Source organism: Aphidius gifuensis, linkage group LG3 (genome assembly GCF_014905175.1).
Source record: "Aphidius gifuensis isolate YNYX2018 linkage group LG3, ASM1490517v1, whole genome shotgun sequence".
Classification (NCBI taxonomy): Eukaryota; Metazoa; Arthropoda; class Insecta; order Hymenoptera; family Braconidae; genus Aphidius; species Aphidius gifuensis.
In genome coordinates, this window is record NC_057790.1 from 1,025,706 (window position 1) to 1,046,232 (window position 20,527).

At 23.5% G+C, this 20,527-nt stretch overlaps 2 protein-coding genes across 3 annotated transcripts in view; one reads left to right on the top strand and one right to left on the bottom strand.

Annotated features, from left to right (window-relative positions):
- The window catches only part of LOC122851273, a 162,260-nt gene that overhangs the window by 1,138 nt on the left and 140,595 nt on the right, over positions 1-20,527 (top strand). For both annotated transcript variants that reach the window (XM_044150396.1, XM_044150398.1), the window contains exon 2: positions 240-1,088. The gene's annotated coding sequence lies outside the window, so the exon portion shown is untranslated. The remainder of the gene's footprint in view (positions 1-239; positions 1,089-20,527) is intronic.
- LOC122853505 lies at positions 85-4,344 on the bottom strand. Its single transcript, XM_044154006.1, has 4 exons — positions 4,237-4,344; positions 2,859-3,496; positions 2,419-2,774; positions 85-110 (listed from the first exon to the last, which is right to left on the bottom strand). Exons 2-4 carry the CDS (start codon positions 3,461-3,463, stop codon positions 85-87), a joined length of 987 nt encoding a protein of 328 aa, XP_044009941.1. The 5' UTR covers positions 3,464-3,496; positions 4,237-4,344.

Consider the following 20,527-nt stretch of genomic DNA (forward strand, 5'->3'; position numbering starts at 1 on the left):
TCTAGTTTTATCTGTCGTCGTTTTAGATATTTTATTTATGAATATTTAAAATTGTTTTTAATTTTTATGATCATGTTGCTCGTATCATGTTGACTTTAAACATGTACCAACTATATAAAATAATTATATATTGTTAAATTAAATTTCAAGCTGATAATTTTAATTCTCTGCTTGAATTTGAATTATTTATTACTCTAATATTTCTAAAGCTTTAACTAAATTTTTAATATTTATTTTAGACATGTCAAATGCAAGCTTTTGGATTCTGTCGTCTAGCTTCGAGTTATAAACTAAAAAAAGAAACATTAAATCAACGTTCATATGAAGAATCAAAACTCGTTGAAGAATATTGTGAATAGAAAGTCAAGAAGCTGGTGATTATTCTTGCTCGTATTTTCTCTCAGATGAAAATTAATTTTTTAATCAAAATATTCAGTTGGCTCGTGACCAAATGCTGACCAGACAATCAAATTTAAAAATACAGGAATCATTTAGCTGGCACTATCTAATGATTAGATTATTATTCGGTCAAAAAAATTATCAAAATATCAATGAGTGAGTTTAAATAACGGTTTTTATTAATTAATTCAAATATTGGGTGACAACCTCCAGCCTCTATAAATATCCAGACACCGGTGTGTTTGTGATAAAAATAACTGTAGTTTTTCAATTTTAAAATTATATTTTTTAATCAAACAATAGAGCATAGTCTTGAGAAATAATTGAATACATTGATGACACTGATAAATCGTGAATTTTCTATTAAAAAATAATTGTAAAAAGTAACTACAAAATGTTTAACTTGTATCATTAATTTATCATCAATAATTATTCGTGTTATCAATGGACAATGATGATTGTAAAAAATAATTAGTTAATGTTTAGTTTGTGTTAGTCATTTAAAATGTGTGTGCGTGTGTGAAGTGGTGTAAAAGTGAAGTGTTGTGATACTATTTGATTCGCCTGCTGATCAAAATTATGGAGAACTTCATGGAGGACCTGGAGAACCTGGAGGACCATCTGGGACAATCAAGGCATTTTCTTCATAATCTCACTGAGAGCTGGTGGTGCTTGCTGGTGTTGATAAAGTAAGTCTTTTTTTTTTCTACATTATCCAACATATATTTACCTAAATTCTAAAGATTTTTTTTTTTTTTTTTTTCAATTAAAAATATCTCATAAACAATAAATTAATAAACAGTTTATGTTTATATTTAGTTTTTTTTTTTTTTTTTCTTTTTTTAGCTTTTAGTTTTAACTTGATACTTTAAAAGTAAGACATTTTTTATTTTACGTCTTATCATCATTTATCATTCGCTTTATTTAAATTATTATTTTTAAAAACTTTTTATTTACTTGTGTTGAATAATTTTTTAAAAATATTACTTTTTTATTCTTTTTTTTTTTTTGTTGACTTTTCTTCTGTCTCCTTTTTTTAAAAACTTTTTTTTTTATTTATTTTATCTTTTTGTTTATCGATTGTCAATTAAAGGAAAAATATTCATGAAAAATTCAGTGTATTTATCTGGATATCCATGAACTTTTTGTTCATGCAATATTTAAACAATCATTCAGACATTTTTTAAATAAAACAACAAACCAATAAGATAATTAAAAATCATTAACAAAAATAGTAACCATAGAAGTTTTCAACTCTAAAAAAATCTTTTTCAATAAAGCGAATAAAAAGTTTATAATAATTTTAGTGATAATTATAGCGACGACAACTCCCAGTATTATGTATTTTAAATATATTAACCAGTATATATTTCCATATAACACGATGAAGCTTTAGTTTATAATTTAGCTTCAGTAGAAATATATGTATATTTTATAATCAAACTCGGCTATTTTGGATGAGGTCAATTCAACCTGATGAAAACTTTATTTTAAAACTATCATCATCATCATCATGAACGTTTCGTATCTCTGATGTAAATTACTTTGGTACTTTAACGTAAATTTTGACCATGGTCATTCATTTACTTTTGAAATTATTATTTTCAACCAAAACTTCTCATAACTTACAAAAGTTTATCATTTTCCATCACAACGATAAACTTTTTCATCAAATTATTTAACATTCAATTTATTATTTTACATTTAAATTTTTATTTATTAATTTATCAAATTTAAAGTGTCAAATAACAATTAAAAATATAAATTATTATTAATTTAATAATAATAATCAATAATAAATTTATTTTCATTTGATTTATTGTTTTAAAAAAAAAAAGTAATTGTATTTTTAGAAAATACATATTAATAATCATTTTTTTGATTGAAATTAATTTTTTTTTTTCAAACAAAAATAATTATTTTACAATTTATCCAATAATTTAATTATTTCAATTTCATTTTCACGTGTTTTATTATTTAAAATTATATTTGGATAATAATAAGTTAATAAAAATTCACGATATAATTTTTCATTTGATTGTTCATTATATTCGATAATGATATTACAAAAATATTCGTGAAAAATATCATGAATTTTGTTGAAATTTAAATTATCTGAGAATTTTTCAAGTATGAATTTTAAATCGTAAATCACATTGGTATATATCATATTATTCCAACCGAGTATTTTAATATCGATTGGTTTATTATTATTATCATACTTGAAAAGCCAGTGTTCCTTGTTAAAACATCCATGGCAAATTGTGATAAATTTGTTGAACTGATGATCCATAATTAAAGATGTATTTTCAATTTTATTGTACCATTTTTGAGCTAAATCGGTTGTTAAATTATCCTTGAGATCATTAAAAGCCCTTGAGATATGAAAAAATAAGCGAAATTATTATTTAAAATATTGCTTTAATATTTAGAAGGTTAAAAAAATTATTAAATCTTACTTGTTGATGGTTTTTATGTAATCATCATTCGAAACTGGAGTAACGAGTTTCGCATAAAATTCTCTAAAGTCATTGAACTCGTCTCGTTTTATTTTCATTCCACGTCCATGAAATTTTGCAATTGACTTTACCAAAAGATTCAAGTGATCCTCATCCAATTTATCATCATCTTCATGAATATTATGATAACCAAAACTTTCAAGATCTTCCAAGACAATAACTGGACGTCCATATTTACCCATATCAGCAACAAAACATTTTGGATAAATATCTAATTTATATTTTTTTATAATTTTATTGTAAAACATTTCTTCGTTTAAAAAATAACCATATATATCATCATTATAATTTGATGGTGATTGATCATTTGGAAGTAATTTTATTATAACTGAAAATACTTTTGGTTCACCAGAAAATTGAACAATCACCTGTCCTTTGTATAATTTACGTATTGAATTTATATTATTTTTTTTTGATTGATGAATATTTGCTGATTCAAATTCAACAAATTCACGAGAATTTGGATCACAGAAACAACGATTGTAAACCATTTCCGGCAAAAGATCTGTCATGATAAAGTCAATATCTGACTGAGTGTTTTCCATTTTATTCTCGTTTTAGTTTTATTTATTTTTCTTCTGAAAATAAAAAAAATATAACATGATAATACAATAAAATTTAAGGATAAAATATTTTTAAAAGTTGAAAAATATATTTTATATCTTATCTATGATCGTAAATATAATTTAAACAAATATTTATAGTAAATTAATGAAAAGAGTTTATTTTTATTTTTTTTAATATTCAATTAAGGTTATTTAATTTATTAATATTTTTATTTTTATTTACAATTTGTGCTGTTTGATGTTCAATCAAATTTATATTGAATTTTTTTATATTTTATTTTGGCCTTTTAGTTGAGTGCATGAATAAAATAAAAAATGAAAAAGATTAATTTCATTGTTGAAAATTAAAAACACTTTACTAAAATTTAGCTTAATTTTTTTTATTAATTTTTATTAATTTATATAATTGTTGGTAATTTTTTAATTCAATGTTCTTGTTTGATAAAAAAAAAAAACACATGGACAGCAGTAAAATAAAAATAATAAAATATTATTTGTGAGTTGAAAATAAATTCTATATTTTATCTACAATAAAAGTAAGATAGCTTTGTCATCACGAGTCAAGTATTTAATTAGCATTCATAGTCACGCGATGTCCAAGAAGACGAATCAAAATTAATATAAAAACTAAAAAATATATTTTAAAAAATGAAGCACACTTGTTAGTTTGTTACTTTTGGTATCATAATAATGACTTAATTATTATTAAAAAAAAAAAAAGAAATAAGGTTTTTATTCTGATAAATATTTACCTTGTGTAAATTGTAATGTGTCCTTGATTAATAAAATGATACACACAAACACGACAAGAGTGTAAGTAACACTAACAAGTGTGGTCCAGACCCCTCCGCTAAATCGTCGTCGTCGTCATCAATTCACTCACCAAGTGGGGCGATAAAGTTTACCCAAGTGGGAGCAACGACCCACGACTAAATCACCTTCTATTTTCTCCAGTAAAAAAATAAAAAATAAAAATTTATTTATAATGATAAATAAACGAAAAAAAAACTACTTGATGATGTTTATTCGTTTAAAATTTTTAAAATTCGAAATTAAAATAAAATTACAAACACAAAAATTTGATAGAAATTAAAATTGATAAATCATTAAAATTCCAGTCGACATAGCGTGTAATTTTAACAATCCTCTCGATAATTGACATGCCATTGAATTATTAAATTCCATTGTAATGATCAAATATTTTTTAACACAATGAAATTTACTCGACAAATTTTACATGCATCATGTAAAATTCAACAATTTTTATTTTCATTAAAATTTTTTATTCATGTTAAATATAGTCTTTAGACTTTTATCTATCATGTAGAAATGATATTTATAGATAAAAAAAATTCAGTAATGATCGGTCGATAAATATAGAATTTATTAAATCTCGGTATATAGAGAGAACAATGATTTTTTTTTTAAATTCAGAATCAAGCTGCTGCTGACTAAAGTAATCTCAATAAAAATCTAAGATAAAACGTATTCAGATCTTTTGAATTCTATCAGTGTGTCTTGATTATCACGAACACCATTGGAACCTTTGATGATGAGGAAAAAAAAATTAATGTTTGATTCTTCCTGGTTTAAAAAAAAATTGAAGTTTTTTATTTTTTAAAACGATAATAAAATTTACGATTGTCTTTAATGACGTCAACAAGTAAATTAAAATTTATTGACAAAATTTTGTTGCTGTTATGACACATGGAATTGTTGTTGTTGATTTTCATTGTTATTATTTTGTCAACAACAACAATTAAAGACCCCTCAAAATTATAATTTAACATAGAATAATCAATATTTATTAATTTAATTTTTTATTTATTAATTGGATTCTAATTGACACTGAAAATTTATTAAAATTATTTATTAATAATAATTTATTATTAATAATCGAAAACATTAATTAAATTTTTAATTATTTATGTATCTATTTTTGAAATAATAATTGAATCGACATTTTTAAAAACAAGTAGACAAAAAAAATAAAAAATTTAATTAATTTTATTTATTTATAACTAAAAATATTGATTATTTATGTTTTATTATGATATAATTTAACCGACATTCATTAAAAATTCAAGAACAAGTAGCAATTTGCTAATAATGATTGAAAATAAATTTTTAAAATAAAAAAAAAAGAGAAAAAATAAAATACAAAACTTGTTAATGAAATGAAAATCGATTACCTAATGCAATTTTATTTTCAATATTTATATAATAAAATTACAAGTAGTATATTGATTTATGTAATACACCAAGTGTCACAAACAAGTTAAAATGAAAAAAATATATTTTATAAATTCAAAGCATGCAGTGTTAATAAAGCTCGCGAGTAAATTGTCACAATTGTTAACCGACTTACGTCAATACTGATCAATATTTAAACGAGTCGTCATAATCAACAAGCCTATCATTTTTTTAACATTATTCTGCTTCAAAAATAAATAGTAAATTTCTTCTTTACAAGTTTTTATGAAAAAAAAATAAAATCAAAAATTTTATTTTGGCAACTTTTGAGCTATGAGTATAAAAAGAATTTCAATATAATAATAATAAAGTCAAACCACGTAAAATGTGTCGTACTTTCATTACAAACTTTCAGCATATAAAATATTTTATTTTTCATATTTTTATATATTATTTTTTTTCTATCGTGAACTCATGCTGATGATATTATCGTCGACTTGTTCCCCGAGGAATTTGATCTATGTTGTATGAAATAAAATAGAAAAAAAAAAAAATACGTTATGTCGTCGATTGTTTAGTCCCGGTCATATGAACTTTGCTTGTCATTTATTTATTTTTTTTTCACAATAATAATAGCAACGCGTAGGAGATAAAAAATAAAATAATAAAAAAATCGACCGACATATTTATTGACGCACATTGTGTACGTGCAACACCAAACAAATACATCAAAATATAATTTTTTTTTAAACATTATTTTTCATATAAAAATTTCAAAACATCCCAACAAATTATAAACCATATTTAAAATTTTAAAACAATTTTTTCTTCTATTTTTTAATATCAATTATTTAATTTTTTTATTCAAAAAAAAATATTTGATATATATTTGCACAATGTATCTTTAAATTTTATGACTTTTATTCTTAAAAATATGAATACACTGTTGTAGTTAATAATTTATCATTTTCTAAATAATAAAAAAACAATTAATATGATTTAGTAAAGTGCTTGTGATTATCATTGCTTTTACGACCAACCGCATTTTAAAAAATTCAACAAATTCACTGTTACTGCAATTATATTTTTTATTATGCATATAAAAATTAATAATATATATACAACTTGAAAAATTAAATTTTCATATTAAAATTTAATTGTTTTTATACTGATATTATTAATATCACTCGAATCATTAACGTCAAGTGTTATTTGTCATTTTAATTTTTTAATATCAATCAAGATAATTATTTTTGAATAATATGATAGTTAATCATGCAATATTGATGAGAGATGAAAAATTGATGAATTTGTTAATGATCAACTTATCATCTTGATAATAATCTTGATGACAAAACTCTTGGCATTCTATTATTGTGCAATTTCTGTCCCTCTCTGTCCCTCTTTCATTCTCATTTATGATGATATAGCTGTGGGACAATGTAATAAAGACATTCCTTTGACAAACCGGAACGTGAATACCTCCATGGCATATTCAACTATTGAATTAGTCTCGTTTCTCTTAAAATCCATATATATTTATATATTTATTGATCACAATCATAAGTACGACATAAGAATTCAATATGAGTTAAGTAGGTCAGTGTTATGTGTGCCTGTGTGTATCAATGATTAGAAATTTCATTAGATAATATTTTTTAATTTTTTTCATGTTGATTTATAAACACTACATGATCAAAATTAAAATAATAATATTCATATTTTTTTTTTCGTTGAATTAATAGATCAAAAAAATGAATTAGAAATTGTTTTTTTTTAATTTTGATCAATTTTTTTGTTTGAGTTTGATTGTCGTTAGAAAAATCTCAAAAACAAAATGAAAAAAATTAAAAATTACTAGTAAATTTAGATATTTATTTTCTTTATGAAAAATCATTTCTCTTGTGATTTTAATGGACCAATATTTTCTATTGTGTTCATAGTATATTCCATAGAATTTTCAAGCAATTCCAATTTTTCGTTTGGTCGTAGTAAAAAAATAAACAACTCATTTTTTCAATCACAATCGAATGAGTAAATAATAATTCAATTTGCCAAAATATATTTGTACAAGAAAAAAAATTGTAAAAAAATATCAACACAGTTTTTTTTTTAATTTCATCGGGACATGTATATAAACTTGAATTTTAAATTTTATAATTATTTTGTTCGCTAAATTAATTGAGCTTAATATTGACAAAATATATTCATCATACAAAAATCCTGTCACTTTAATATAATTATTTTAATAAAATTAGTTTTAAACTAAATATAATTAAAAGCAAAATTGTTTACTTTTAATACTTTGTTAATTAATATTTCTATAATGAAGATTAAAATTATTGATATACAAATTTTATAGTTGAATAACCGAGTATAATATTTACAATAAATAAATAAATTCATAGATTAATAAAAAATACATATCATTAACTGAGGTAATGATAAATAGGTCAAAATAAAAAGCAACAAAGTTGAGATAATTAACGTTGATTCAATTGGTTAAATTGTAAATCGTGAATAAAATCAACCAAACAGACTATTACATAAAACACACTATAACCTACAGTTTAATTAATGAAATTTCATTTTACATGATTGGCAAACTTATATCATCCATTTATGAAATTTTTATAATTTAAAATTTCATATATAAAGCACATTTAAACTTGCAGGGAATCCATTGAATGTTTTATTAATAGAAAATAATGATATCTTCATGATAAACAAAAAAAAAAAACTTAACGTATAATGTGATTTAAAAATTGTATACTTTGCGGTTAATACGAAAAGTTTAAATATTATATTCCGAGCATGCATCAACGATTAAGAAAAGTGGTTACAACATGGCATAATGAAATTGCTGCAAACATTTTACGCGCTTATACATCGATTTTTTTTTTCTTCAACAGCTTGGATTTTAATTTTTTTTTTTTAAATATACACACTGACATTTTTATAAAATAAAATACGAAAAAAAAATCTACAGTTTGGTATAAAGTTTTCATGTTTTTATATAATGAGATTTTGTGTGAATTGGGTCTTGAATAATACCAATCAATTTTCGATATAATATTTAATGAAATTTTTAAATAACATGTTCATTTGGCTACCACAAAATGTGTCTATTAAATTTCATTAAAATTTTATCAAGCATTAAAAACATGCAGTCTTCATAAAAATACAAAAATGTCATTTAACAAGTGTATTTGTTATAAAATTTTTTTTTAAATTAAAATTATTAGCTTTGGAACCACTGGGCTCTTTTTTTTTTTTTTTTGTCATTATCATCATCATCATCATCTCGAGAGAGTAGATTTTTATTTTATTAAATTCATTTTGCACTGATGACTTTTTAAAAGCTCTTTTCCCTTTTGGTAGTTTAACGTATGTGTTACAACACTTGCTTGTATAATAAAATTCACGAAAATTCGTTGAATAACTATACACACTATCGTTACGTACAAAAAATTCAAATGCTTTTAAAATTTTAAATTGATTACCAGTTCGAAACATTAAAAGGTTTTCAATTTTTTTTTAATAATCAACTCATTTTCTCAATTTTTTTTTTCCGCTGCAATATCTATATTTACCGGAAATAAACTACTATTCATTTTCTATATAAAAAATTGCATTTACATTCAAACACAAAAAATACCTCGTCGAAACCAATTGCACAATAAAAGTTATTTTTATATGCAACGGGGAAAAGAGGGTTGATCAATTCGATTTCAATGTCCACCGATGGTTTATTGTATTTTTTTTTTTTTATTTTTTTATTTACAATGCTAGAGAGTAACATTTTTTTTTATTTTTTATTATTTTTCTTTTTATTTTTTAATACATTTAGATTGAAAAACTTTGTTATACATTTTTTGCTTTTTTTACTGTTTTAAATATACAAATGAAAAAAATAAATTATAAATAAATAAATGATGAAAAAAATAATGGTATTTAAATGTTTGATGGTTTGTGTATTGACATTTTTATATTACAAGTAATTGTGTCTGTCAAAAGTTGTGTTTTATTGAATATTTGATTTTATATTAAACTGTCTTATTTTGGAAAATGAGATTGTCATTCTTGTTGCTTTAACAAGATTGTTATTTTTAATGTTATGGTATTTGTTTATATTGAAATAGTAAATTTTTGATTGTGTATATCTTCAAGTTTTGTGTGTGTTGGTTTTCTTCATTTCCGTTTGTTCTATTTTGATAAGAACATTGTGCAAAGCTTGTTTTGTTTTGAAACTTATTTTTTAGATATTAACTGATGTTCTAAATTAATAATAATATAAAAATATAACTTTGTGTTGAGAGAGGTATATTGACTAGTTAGATTTTAAGATTATGTTTTGTTGTATTTTGAAATGAAACTTGTTGATTGGCTAATTTATCGAGTATTAAAATCAAAACAGTTGTGTATATACACTTGATGTTTGTTTGAATGCTGAATATGGATGTTAAGATATCCTTTTGATTGTTTCGAATGATTATCATTATCATATCCCAATCATAAATTTACATTTGATATGCAACATCAAGTTTATTTTGAGAGAATTATATCGGCAAAAGCTTTGTACGCAGTCTTGTGCATATCAACGCCAGGAACAGACTTTGATCTGGTTTAATAATTGTTCCAAATTAATGAACCACAGCTTATGCTCTTTCAAGAGAAATAAAATACAACTGTGGACAGATTATAATTACAGCCAGGGACAATTATCATGTGAATTGAGAATTTATTTGCAATTATTTTTATTTTTTCTTTTGATTTATATTTTGACGAATTTTTTTTTTCTTTTTTTACACAAGACAAGTGGAAATAAATATTTCTAAGCAAAATATTCATGATATTTTGCTTCTAGTATTTAAACAACACCTAAATCTAATTATCGTAAAAGTTTCAAAACTAAATTTCAATTATTTTTATTTTTTTTTTCAATTTTATATCTGCTTTGACTTGTAGACAAAAATCGGGACTTTTTTCTTCAAGTCGTATTTGTTAAAAAAAATATTTCCAAGTATAAATTTCATGAAGTTATTATTCTATAATTTGAACAACATGTAAATATAATTATCCTAAAAGTTTTAAAATTTAATTTCAACTATTTTCATTTTTTTTTCACTTTGCACTTTTTCAAAAAATTCAGCACTTTTTGCCAAAAACCTTCATTGCTAAAAAAAATATTTCTCAACAAAAATTTCATGATATTATGCTTTTAATATTTAAATAACACTCAAATATAGATATCTTGAAAGTTATAGAAATTAATTCCAATTATTTTTATATTTTAATTATTATTTTCCACTAAAAGTAAAGCTCCTTGTATTTTAATAAAAAAAATCTCTAAAAAATAAAATTTCATCAAAAAAACAAAAGCTTTTTTATTCTCAGCTTAATCAAAATAACAATCCACCTCTATTTTAAATTGAAAACAAAATTTAATTCATTCAATTTTCTATATTCCAACTTTAAAAATATATTTTAATTTAAAAAAAAAAAAATATGATATATATCTCCCTGTAGAAAATAAAATCCAATGAATATGTTGATGCATCCATTCTCTTTTTTTTCTTTGTTATTTGTAAATGATTATATTATTATACCAAAACGAACGGTTATCAGTTCAATGTTTGCCACATTGTCAGCACATCGATCAATCTTTTCTGGACTAAAATGTCAACATCATCAGATTCACAATTCAATGATAATACATCAATCAATCATTCACTCTGCTTTTGGCGACTTGTAATTATAATTTTCAATCTCAAAATAAAGCAATTGTATACCCATTATAATTATTTCAAATAATAATTTATTATTGTTATCTTATTTTATGATAGATCATACGATAGAAAGAAAAAAAAAGAAAGAAAATTATGGATTTTCCATATTCTAGTTGAACTAATTAATGAACTGTTCATTCTTTTTTGAAGATAATTGATTTTTGAGTACTATAGAAGTGTGAGCACGCACTCACCCTAGTCATGATCTGATGTTACTGAATATTTATGTATAATTATTATCCTAAAGGTATAAATCGATTCATGTCTATCGTGTGCATGACCTCTCTCTTGTTATAAATTTATTCATGATGTTACAGATAAACAGCTGTACATTTCTCATCTATATGTATATTAATATATTTATTATTATTATTTAATAACCAAATTATTTTTACTTTAAAAAAATATTTACCAAGATTTTATTTATCATAGTTTTATCCTTTTGAAAATTTTTTTTCTTTCATTTTTTTTACTTACCAAGTGTAATGCAAGTTTATGGTTTTGTATATAAAAATTTTTTTAAAGATGTAAAAAAGTTTTGATGATGAAAATAGGAAAAACTTGAAGATTGTTGTTGCAAGTTGAAATGAAAAGTCAAATGTCGTTATCCTTTCAACAACAAAATAATATTTTATATATATGTATATTGAGTATTTTTTTTTTTTTCATATCGACTTAGCTCCTGTCGAATCAGATAAAGTCATTCAAGAAACTTGACCTATTTTTCGTTGTCATTTGATTTTAATACAAGTCTAGGTATATATTTTTTTTTTATATTCATAGAGTTGCTGATCGATAATTTATTATAGTAAACAAATCAATTGAAAATTTTTAATTTGAATAATTTTATTATTACATGAATATCATAGTCATAATATCCTCAGCTGAAATTATTAAAAAAAAAAAAATATTTCACAATGAAAATATCCCCTAGCAACTTGAAAAATATATAAATTAAAAATTTATTAGAAATAGCTCACAATAGGACAACACCTAAATAATAAATATAATTATCTTGAAAGTTTTGAAATTAAATTTCAATTTTTTTTAAATTTAGTTTTTTTTTGCTAGAAGCTGTAATTGCTGGAAAAAAATATTTCTAAACTAAAATTTAATCAAGTTAATTTTCCAATATTTAGACAACACCTTAGCATTATTATCTTAAAAATTTTAAAATTTAATTTCAATTTTTTTCGATGTTTTTTGATAAATTTGCTTGTCAGGATATTTTTTTTTTGCGATGAGCCGATCGCTATTAATGATAAATTTAATGAAGCTTTAAATTTTTTCCACATCGACGCATTGAAACATTAAAACATTAATATAACATGTGTGTTTTTATTATTTGTTTATAACTTATATACATTTGGGTAGGTTCATTTAAAATAACATCAAGCTGGGAGTCTTTAACCTACTTTTTGATAATATAAAAATCGAATAAATGATACGACCAGATAAATAGAAATTTACTGAAGCGATTTTTCGTCTGTAAAATGAGTATATCTTTCTCTATTTCTCTTTTACAACGATGGCCCAAGGGCTTTCTGTATGAACTTTTGCATTAGTGGTAGTGCTTAGGGTCAAATCCCACAGGTCGTATTATTTAATCAGCCAAAGACGCCATCTTACCATAACACACCACTGTTTTTAAAATATAACGGTGATGCCGTTGAAATTTACGTTTTTTTTTTTTTTTTTCTTTTTCCCTTTTTAAATATAGCCAATGTACGCAATTGAAGTAATTTACTTTGTTTGTGAAATTTTTTTAATAAAATTTAAAAATGAATGACTATTATTAATTTAATTTATTAAACAATTAAATTACTTATTTTATTTAAAAATTATTTTTTTAACGTGGTTTTATATTAATTAAAAAAATTAAGTATATATAATGATTTAGTTAGTGTTTATTTTCATCAAAACATCTTGTGGTCGAGTTAGAAAACATACTGATCTCTGAACAGCGTACTCAAGCTTTCAAATCCCAGCTAGGCCCGTTAAACTTATTCTTTAAAAGACATTTAATATGTATAATTATTTACAATTCTGTATGTATAATGGTTTTTGATTGAAAATTAAGTTGTAAAAAATTACGTTGTCTCCAGCATTTGAGGTGGGATACCTTCCAGCATAGAATGATTGAAACCACCTCAATTCTTCTAAGCCAGAATGTATGTGCCTCAAATGCTGGATTCATTTTGATTTTTTCATTCAAAACTATTTTTTTTTTAAAATTCCAATTACACAGTGTTGTAAAGTATCCCTCAAACTTGTTAAATAAAATTTGTCTTTAACATTATTTTTAATTATTTCTTTTTTTTTATTACCTTGTACACACTGTTCAGGTTTAATTATTTGTTAAATAAATTTTTTTCAAGAGTTATTTTACTTTGCAATTAAAAATTCACAATGTTCCCCTATTTTTGTTATTTATTTTTATTCTTTCATGCTTGATTAATGTCTTTGCGATTAAAATAATTTGCCTGACATTTGATGTATAATCAGTTGCAGTCTCGACACCAATATAATTATCCAAAGTAATTAGTAGCCAAGCAAGTCTGCCTCTCATTTTTTTTTGCCTCTCTTTCTGTTTCATATACTTTTTTTTTTTTTTTTTGGCTTTACAGAAACCATCAAAGTTGCGTGGTATTTAACCCTTTGCTGATTTTCATCCTTCAAATTTACCCTCTTTTATGGCAACGTGTGACGCATTAATCGTGCAACATTACATTTTCTTAACATTTGCCAAGATTTACAAGGCATTTTATGTGAATTTTACAAAAACATATATATATTTTGACCACACCTTTTTACTGGTATATATCCTTTGCTTTAAAAGTAATTCATCATTTTCGATGGTTAACCTCGAGCCCTCTAAAAAATTCTGATTTTATATTTTTATTTATTTTTTTATTTAAGATCTTTGACTGAGTCATGCTATTTGATGTTTTTACAAATATATTTTGATATTTCAAGTGGAATAGTTTGATGGATATTTTAAGCAATATAAAACTTTAATAAAATTCATAATTTTATTATCAATTTTTTTTTAAATTAAATATTATAATTTATTAATGGATTTTTTATCTTTGAGGTTTTTATTTTATTATTTTATTATATGAAAAAGCATGTTTGTAATTTTCCATCAATTAATAATGTATACTTAATTTTAAAATATATGTATTTTGTTAACAATGGCTGATTGATTTTCCAAGACTCGTGTATTAGTAATACATTTAAAAATAAATTATTTATAGAAAAACGAAATTAAAATGGAAGAAAAAAAATTGATAAAATAGACTGCAGTAGGTAAATATTCTTCACCGCGAATTAAATATGGGAACTTTCGAGTTGAATAAATATACCAATGAAAATTGGATTTACATAATTCTTTAGTAATTAAGAGAATGTTAAAAATGGTTTTCCACAGCTGTGATGAATCGATTAATTTGTAATAAATGAAGAAAACTCGCTTGAATTTAAAAGAATTAAAGATAAAATTCTATACAATTTAGCGTAACTTTGTGTGTTAATTATTAAATAAAATTTGTCATTTTTGTAATTCAAATAATCATAATCATAATGATAGAAAAATAGTCAATTACTTTTTTAAATAATCTTTATTCAAAATCTATTTTCAAATTATTGACAAATTTATTTTAAATTTTAGGTCATTTTATATTTGAAAATACATTGATTTATTTTATCTACATAATTTTTTAATGATTTTATATAGACTTGATTTAAATTAAGATTGAGGTTTTTGAACTTTTAAATATTAATTGAAATTTATTTTAAAGTTTTTAAAAATTAATTTAAACATGTGTTAAATAATTTAGGTACTTTTAATTTGACATGGTGTCCATTTAATTTGTCTTTGGACCTAATGATTTTTAATTCAACACGTCCAGTGTTTTCTAAAAAAAAAAAGACCAAAGTATCTCCAAAAATAGAAATATTCAATTTAAAAAAAAAATTATAATATCCTTAATTTTTTTCCAATTAAAAGAAAATAAAATTCAACGAAAACATGCATCATTGGTTTCTTGAAGCTATCATAAAATTAAAAACTACATATTTTATTGATTAAATTTTCGTTATAATTATCAATTATTAAAAATGTTAATTCAGTAAAAATTTTCTATCAAAAAAAAATAATTATAAAATCGAGGATATATATAATTTCGACAAATATAAAAATTCAAATTTAACTTTTTATTTTTCTCAAGACTTTTTACTTGGATGAAATAGTATCCCAACATCAAATAGTAATTCATGAGAACTTGATACTGCGGTAATTCAAATACATATATATTGAATGTAAATACTCTTAGTAAAACCACGTACAAGTACTATCTATGTATACCAAGTTTCATGTTGAATAAACTAGATCTATATACATAAACATAATAAAATATTTTAATAAACTCCCTTATTTTTGTCCAACAATATTTAAATTTAATTTATTCATTCTTGTCTGTAGATAAAGAAGCATTAACTCTCTTATATCTTATCAAAATAAAAAAATTTCATATAAATATTTCGACATTTGTTCATGGAACATTCAAATAAATTCTCTTCTTATAAACAAGTCATTTAAATTTTATTTGCACAACAGAGTAACATCAACAAAAATATCTTTTATTGTTGTCTTGATTTTTTTTTTTTTGCTTTTTTTATAAATCGAATTACGTGTTTGACATGCTTTGACTTGCATTTTAAGATCAATTTTTAAAATACATGTATGTATTTTTTTTTTTCTTTATCAAGTTTTTTCTTTCTTGAAAAATATTCAATGGTAAATTACGACGTATTTCCATTTGTCATAAAGAAATCACCCCTGTAGCGTGACTTTACATATACAAAGATTTTTTTTTTATATATTCTCTGGGGATTTTTTGTAGATAACGATACTATTCTCCATGGTATGATTGCAAGTGACAGCTGAAGTTGAGAAGAATGTCACAGGAATAGGCTACTTTCAAGTCAGTTTATATTTTTTTTTTATTTTTTTTGTTATTTCATCGAGAAAGAGTTTGAAACGAAATTTTGCAAGCTGTTTTAGTCACGACTCACTTTGTTTAAGAGCGTGGTTTATCGCGTCTAGAAAATTGTTTGAAGCTCTTTTTCGTGATTCAAAATGAAGCAGGCCAATCCTTGCTCGTATACATTTCGCTCGATACTTCATATACGATAGCAAGCTACAATTTATTTTATTTTTTTTTTTCCTATTTCATCTCAAATTACATTCTACTGTTTCATGTTATCAGTTTTACTTTTGTTTTAAAATCAATTGCTTCCTTCTATTATTTCAAAAGAATACTTTTGTTAAAAAAATCACGATACAATCTTTAAAAAATAAAAAACCACAATTATATTTTTTTCATTTATTCAAAGTCCATGTAATAATTAAAATAAAATGCAAAAATTTAATTTAAAAATATAAATGTTTATAGAATATAAATAAGCAATTCAAATTTGACAGTGACACATCCGAATGACATTAACATTCGAGTATTTCACTGTATCTAAAACTTGATGACACAGAGGCAAGGTGTACAATACCCAGTAGAATTACATGAAGCTTATACAGACAACCGCTTTAAATGGAAATTGTTGTCGGCAGATAGTGTTGCGAGTTGTAAATTGGATCATTATTGCGATTGCGCGTTGATGTTGTCCAGAAAATTTTAACGGACACTCAACGTTTTCTCTCTTCTCAAAATACTTGTTACATATACTTGTTAATTCTCTGTGTGAATTTGTAAATGTATATCTTGTTTTCAATGAAATCTTGTAATTTTCATGTTGTTGCTGCTGTGAGCCATGTGTGTATGTTTATGTCCATGTATACAGCTCAATAAAATGGATCATTTGTCGGATTTATTCTTGTTTAATTTGTCAAGTTTGAAAACAATTATATATGTTGCTGGTGAATCTTGTGTGGTTCCATTTGAATTGCTCAATGGTTAATGTAGTTTGGTCTTTTCAATAAAATACTCAAATAAATCCACCGGATATTTCGACTGTGCCTGAGGCTATCATGTTTATATTTCAACTTGTTAATTTTGTCTTTAACAAAAATCATGTTATGAGTTGTCAACAGCATCATCATTATTATTCTTCACCATTTTTGTACCAAAAAATTGGCGTTGATATTTCACTGTATATTTTTTTGCCATTCGTAATATTACTTTGATTTTTTATCTGTATTAATATTGAATTATTTCATTTCATTTTTAATATTACTTTATTTGCCACTTAGATTCTGGTCAATTGTATTTTTTTTTCTTTTTATCGATATGTATTTTTTTGCTTTCTGCTTTTTGACCCTCGTCAGAAAATAAAAGTTTACTTTGATATTTTCAATCGTTTTATGTGACGCATGTTGAGATGAAGAATTTTTTTATTTCTCTTACGAGTAAACAATTTTTTTATTCAGTTATATTTTTTTTTTTTTTTCTTAAACAAAAATGTCAGCTGCACTCCAATTAATTATTAATTTTGCTGTAAAAGTTTGCCGTATATAAAGTTCATTGTAATTAATTAGGACATGACATTAATTTGTGTTTTTTATTTTCTTTTGAAATAGTAAATAAAATACAAATTGAGATTTTAATTTTCATTGGCTAATGAAAAATTTAATTTGTTATTAATTTGACATTTATTCTGATTTTTTTCCTTTTTATTTATTCTTCAATTTAGCTGAGGAGAAAAAATTGAAATTATATAAATATTCTGGTATTAAAATAATTTTAAAAATTGATTAATTAATAATTACTACTATAGAACAAATGATATAAATTTAAATTTTTTTCATCAATAACTTTCTTTCAATTTTCATTGAATAGAGTAAATCAACTCTGTTTTTTTATTATTTATTTTTTTCTTTCATTTAAGCAAACGCTTAAAACTATTTGAAATAAAAAATAATAAATAAAACCTCTTCAATTAAAATTCAAGATTCTTATAAAAAAAATAAAACTACCAGAATTTAAATCAGTTATCGAGTGAAAAATTATTTCCGATTGTATCTCAGTCAAGAAAATATTCTGTTCGAAAAAAAAAAAAACGTAAATAATGAGCTCTTTTCTCAATTGATTATTCCTCTATTTTTTTTCATCGATATATTTTTTTCATTCCTCAAAATCTTCATTTTAGCCAAATAAAAATATATTATTTTATTTTACAAAATACTTTTATATCCAAAAAATAAAAAAGCCCTAATTCCATAAGAAAAATTGAAAAGTCAAGAATCCAGAACACTGCAAAATGAATTTCTATTTCAATTTACATATACAGTCGAATACATATGCCTCAATTCATTTGCCATTTACACGAAACATTGTTGATCCTTATATTTTTAGGTCATCGGAAAAATGATTATTATCATTTCGTTTCAACACTTGTATCTATCGATGCAGCATGTGAAGCAACCTTATTTTCATACGCAAATTTCTATAAATAAAATGAGACCGAAAATATAAAAATATTGTATATCGAAAAGAGATAAAATAATACGTCTTGATATAGTAAAAGTTATAAACTACTCAGACTATTTTGCATTTGTATTAAAATTTATTTCATGTATAGTAAAAGAGCCTAGTTTGAACACATTGATAGTCATGCATACGAAAATAAATATATATATAGTTATCGTGATTGTGATAAGCGATAGTACATGTAGACAAGATAAGGGTAAATGTGCAAAGTTACCCTTCTCCATAAAGTTATCGTGTTTGTGAGCACTATTGTTTTGCTTATTGCTTTGATATTGCTTCGAGTTTTCAGCATAAGCTATTTACTATTTTAACACCTCACTGCTTCCATCAACTTTATCAATATTTTCTCCAACATAATATCATATTTATAAACTTAATTAATTTCAACAATTATTATTTTTATTTTCTACAATTAATTTGTCTAGAAAAAAAATAAGAAACATTTGTGAAATTTAAGTTTTGTTCATGAAAAAAATTAGAGACTTAAATTGACTTTCAATTGAGGTATTAAAAAAAAATCTTTGTTGCTTGCAAATAGCACCAAATTTTTTAAACTAAATCATACAAATATTGACAGCTTAATTTTGGATGGTTCAAGAGTACCGATAGATCCTTTGGTGTTGTTGAATGATGGTACACACAGTGAGAACACACAGTATCTACAAGTTAATTATTACGCATATGTGAGCTTTGGTATAAACGTGTCCAGTCTATCAAGGTTGTATCATGTATAGGATGTCGACATAATATCAAAGTGGTTATAGTTTCCAAGGCACATTGCATATATTACAAAGTGAACATATCATTTAGAACCGGACGATTGATTAACTTGATTTGTATATTAATGTGAATTCATGTGTAATATATATATATTTTCTCGAGTTAGTTTATACATAGCATTTGTAATATGCATCTGTATTTTGTATGCAAGATTAAATATACGTGTAGAAATCAGTTGATTCGCTTGATGGTGTCAAATAAGCTGCTGAATCATCGGCAAAGATCGGCTAACCCTCCGAACATTTAACTGGGGTGGCTTATCGAATTTCATTATACACGATGTACGGAAGGAATTCGTAACGGAGACAGATATAATGTGACATCAATAATCGTCAATAAGATATGCCTACCGGGTTGTTAAATATTAATCTCATGTATATGCCGTTATTAACTGTCCTTTGGTATTGTATTTTCAAATTCAAATACATCCGTATCATTATTTTTTTTTTTACCCTTTGAATACATAAAGAAATTATATAAGCAGGCTTTGCGAAAATTGATTGACTACAATGTTGAAGGGTTATTTATGTAGAATAAAAGTCAATGGTTTATTTTTAGCCAATGCCGGAACAAATTTTATGAATTTTCTGCTAAATTATTGACATGTCATTTAGCTTTTTAATCTGGAGATTAGTATTCATTTGAATTTTTGTAATTATAATAAATAATTAATTTGGTATTTAGGGTGTGTTAATTTTATGATAAATTTTTTATTTTAAAACTTGACTGTTTTTTAAAGGGCTCTTGTAACGCTACATCATATATATAAATATAATAAT

Bases quoted from the DNA above. Each gene is read 5' to 3' on its own strand.
- LOC122853505 (XM_044154006.1), bottom strand. From the start codon at position 3,463: ATGGAAAACACTCAGTCAGATATTGACTTTATCATGACAGATCTTTTG. The intron at 2,775-2,858 runs GTAAGATTTAAT...TCATATCTCAAG, and splicing joins TACATAAAAACCATCAACAA to GGCTTTTAATGATCTCAAGG. The intron at 111-2,418 runs GTGAATTTTTAT...TATTTTATATAG, and splicing joins ATCAAATGAAAAATTATATC to TTGGTACATGTTTAAAGTCA.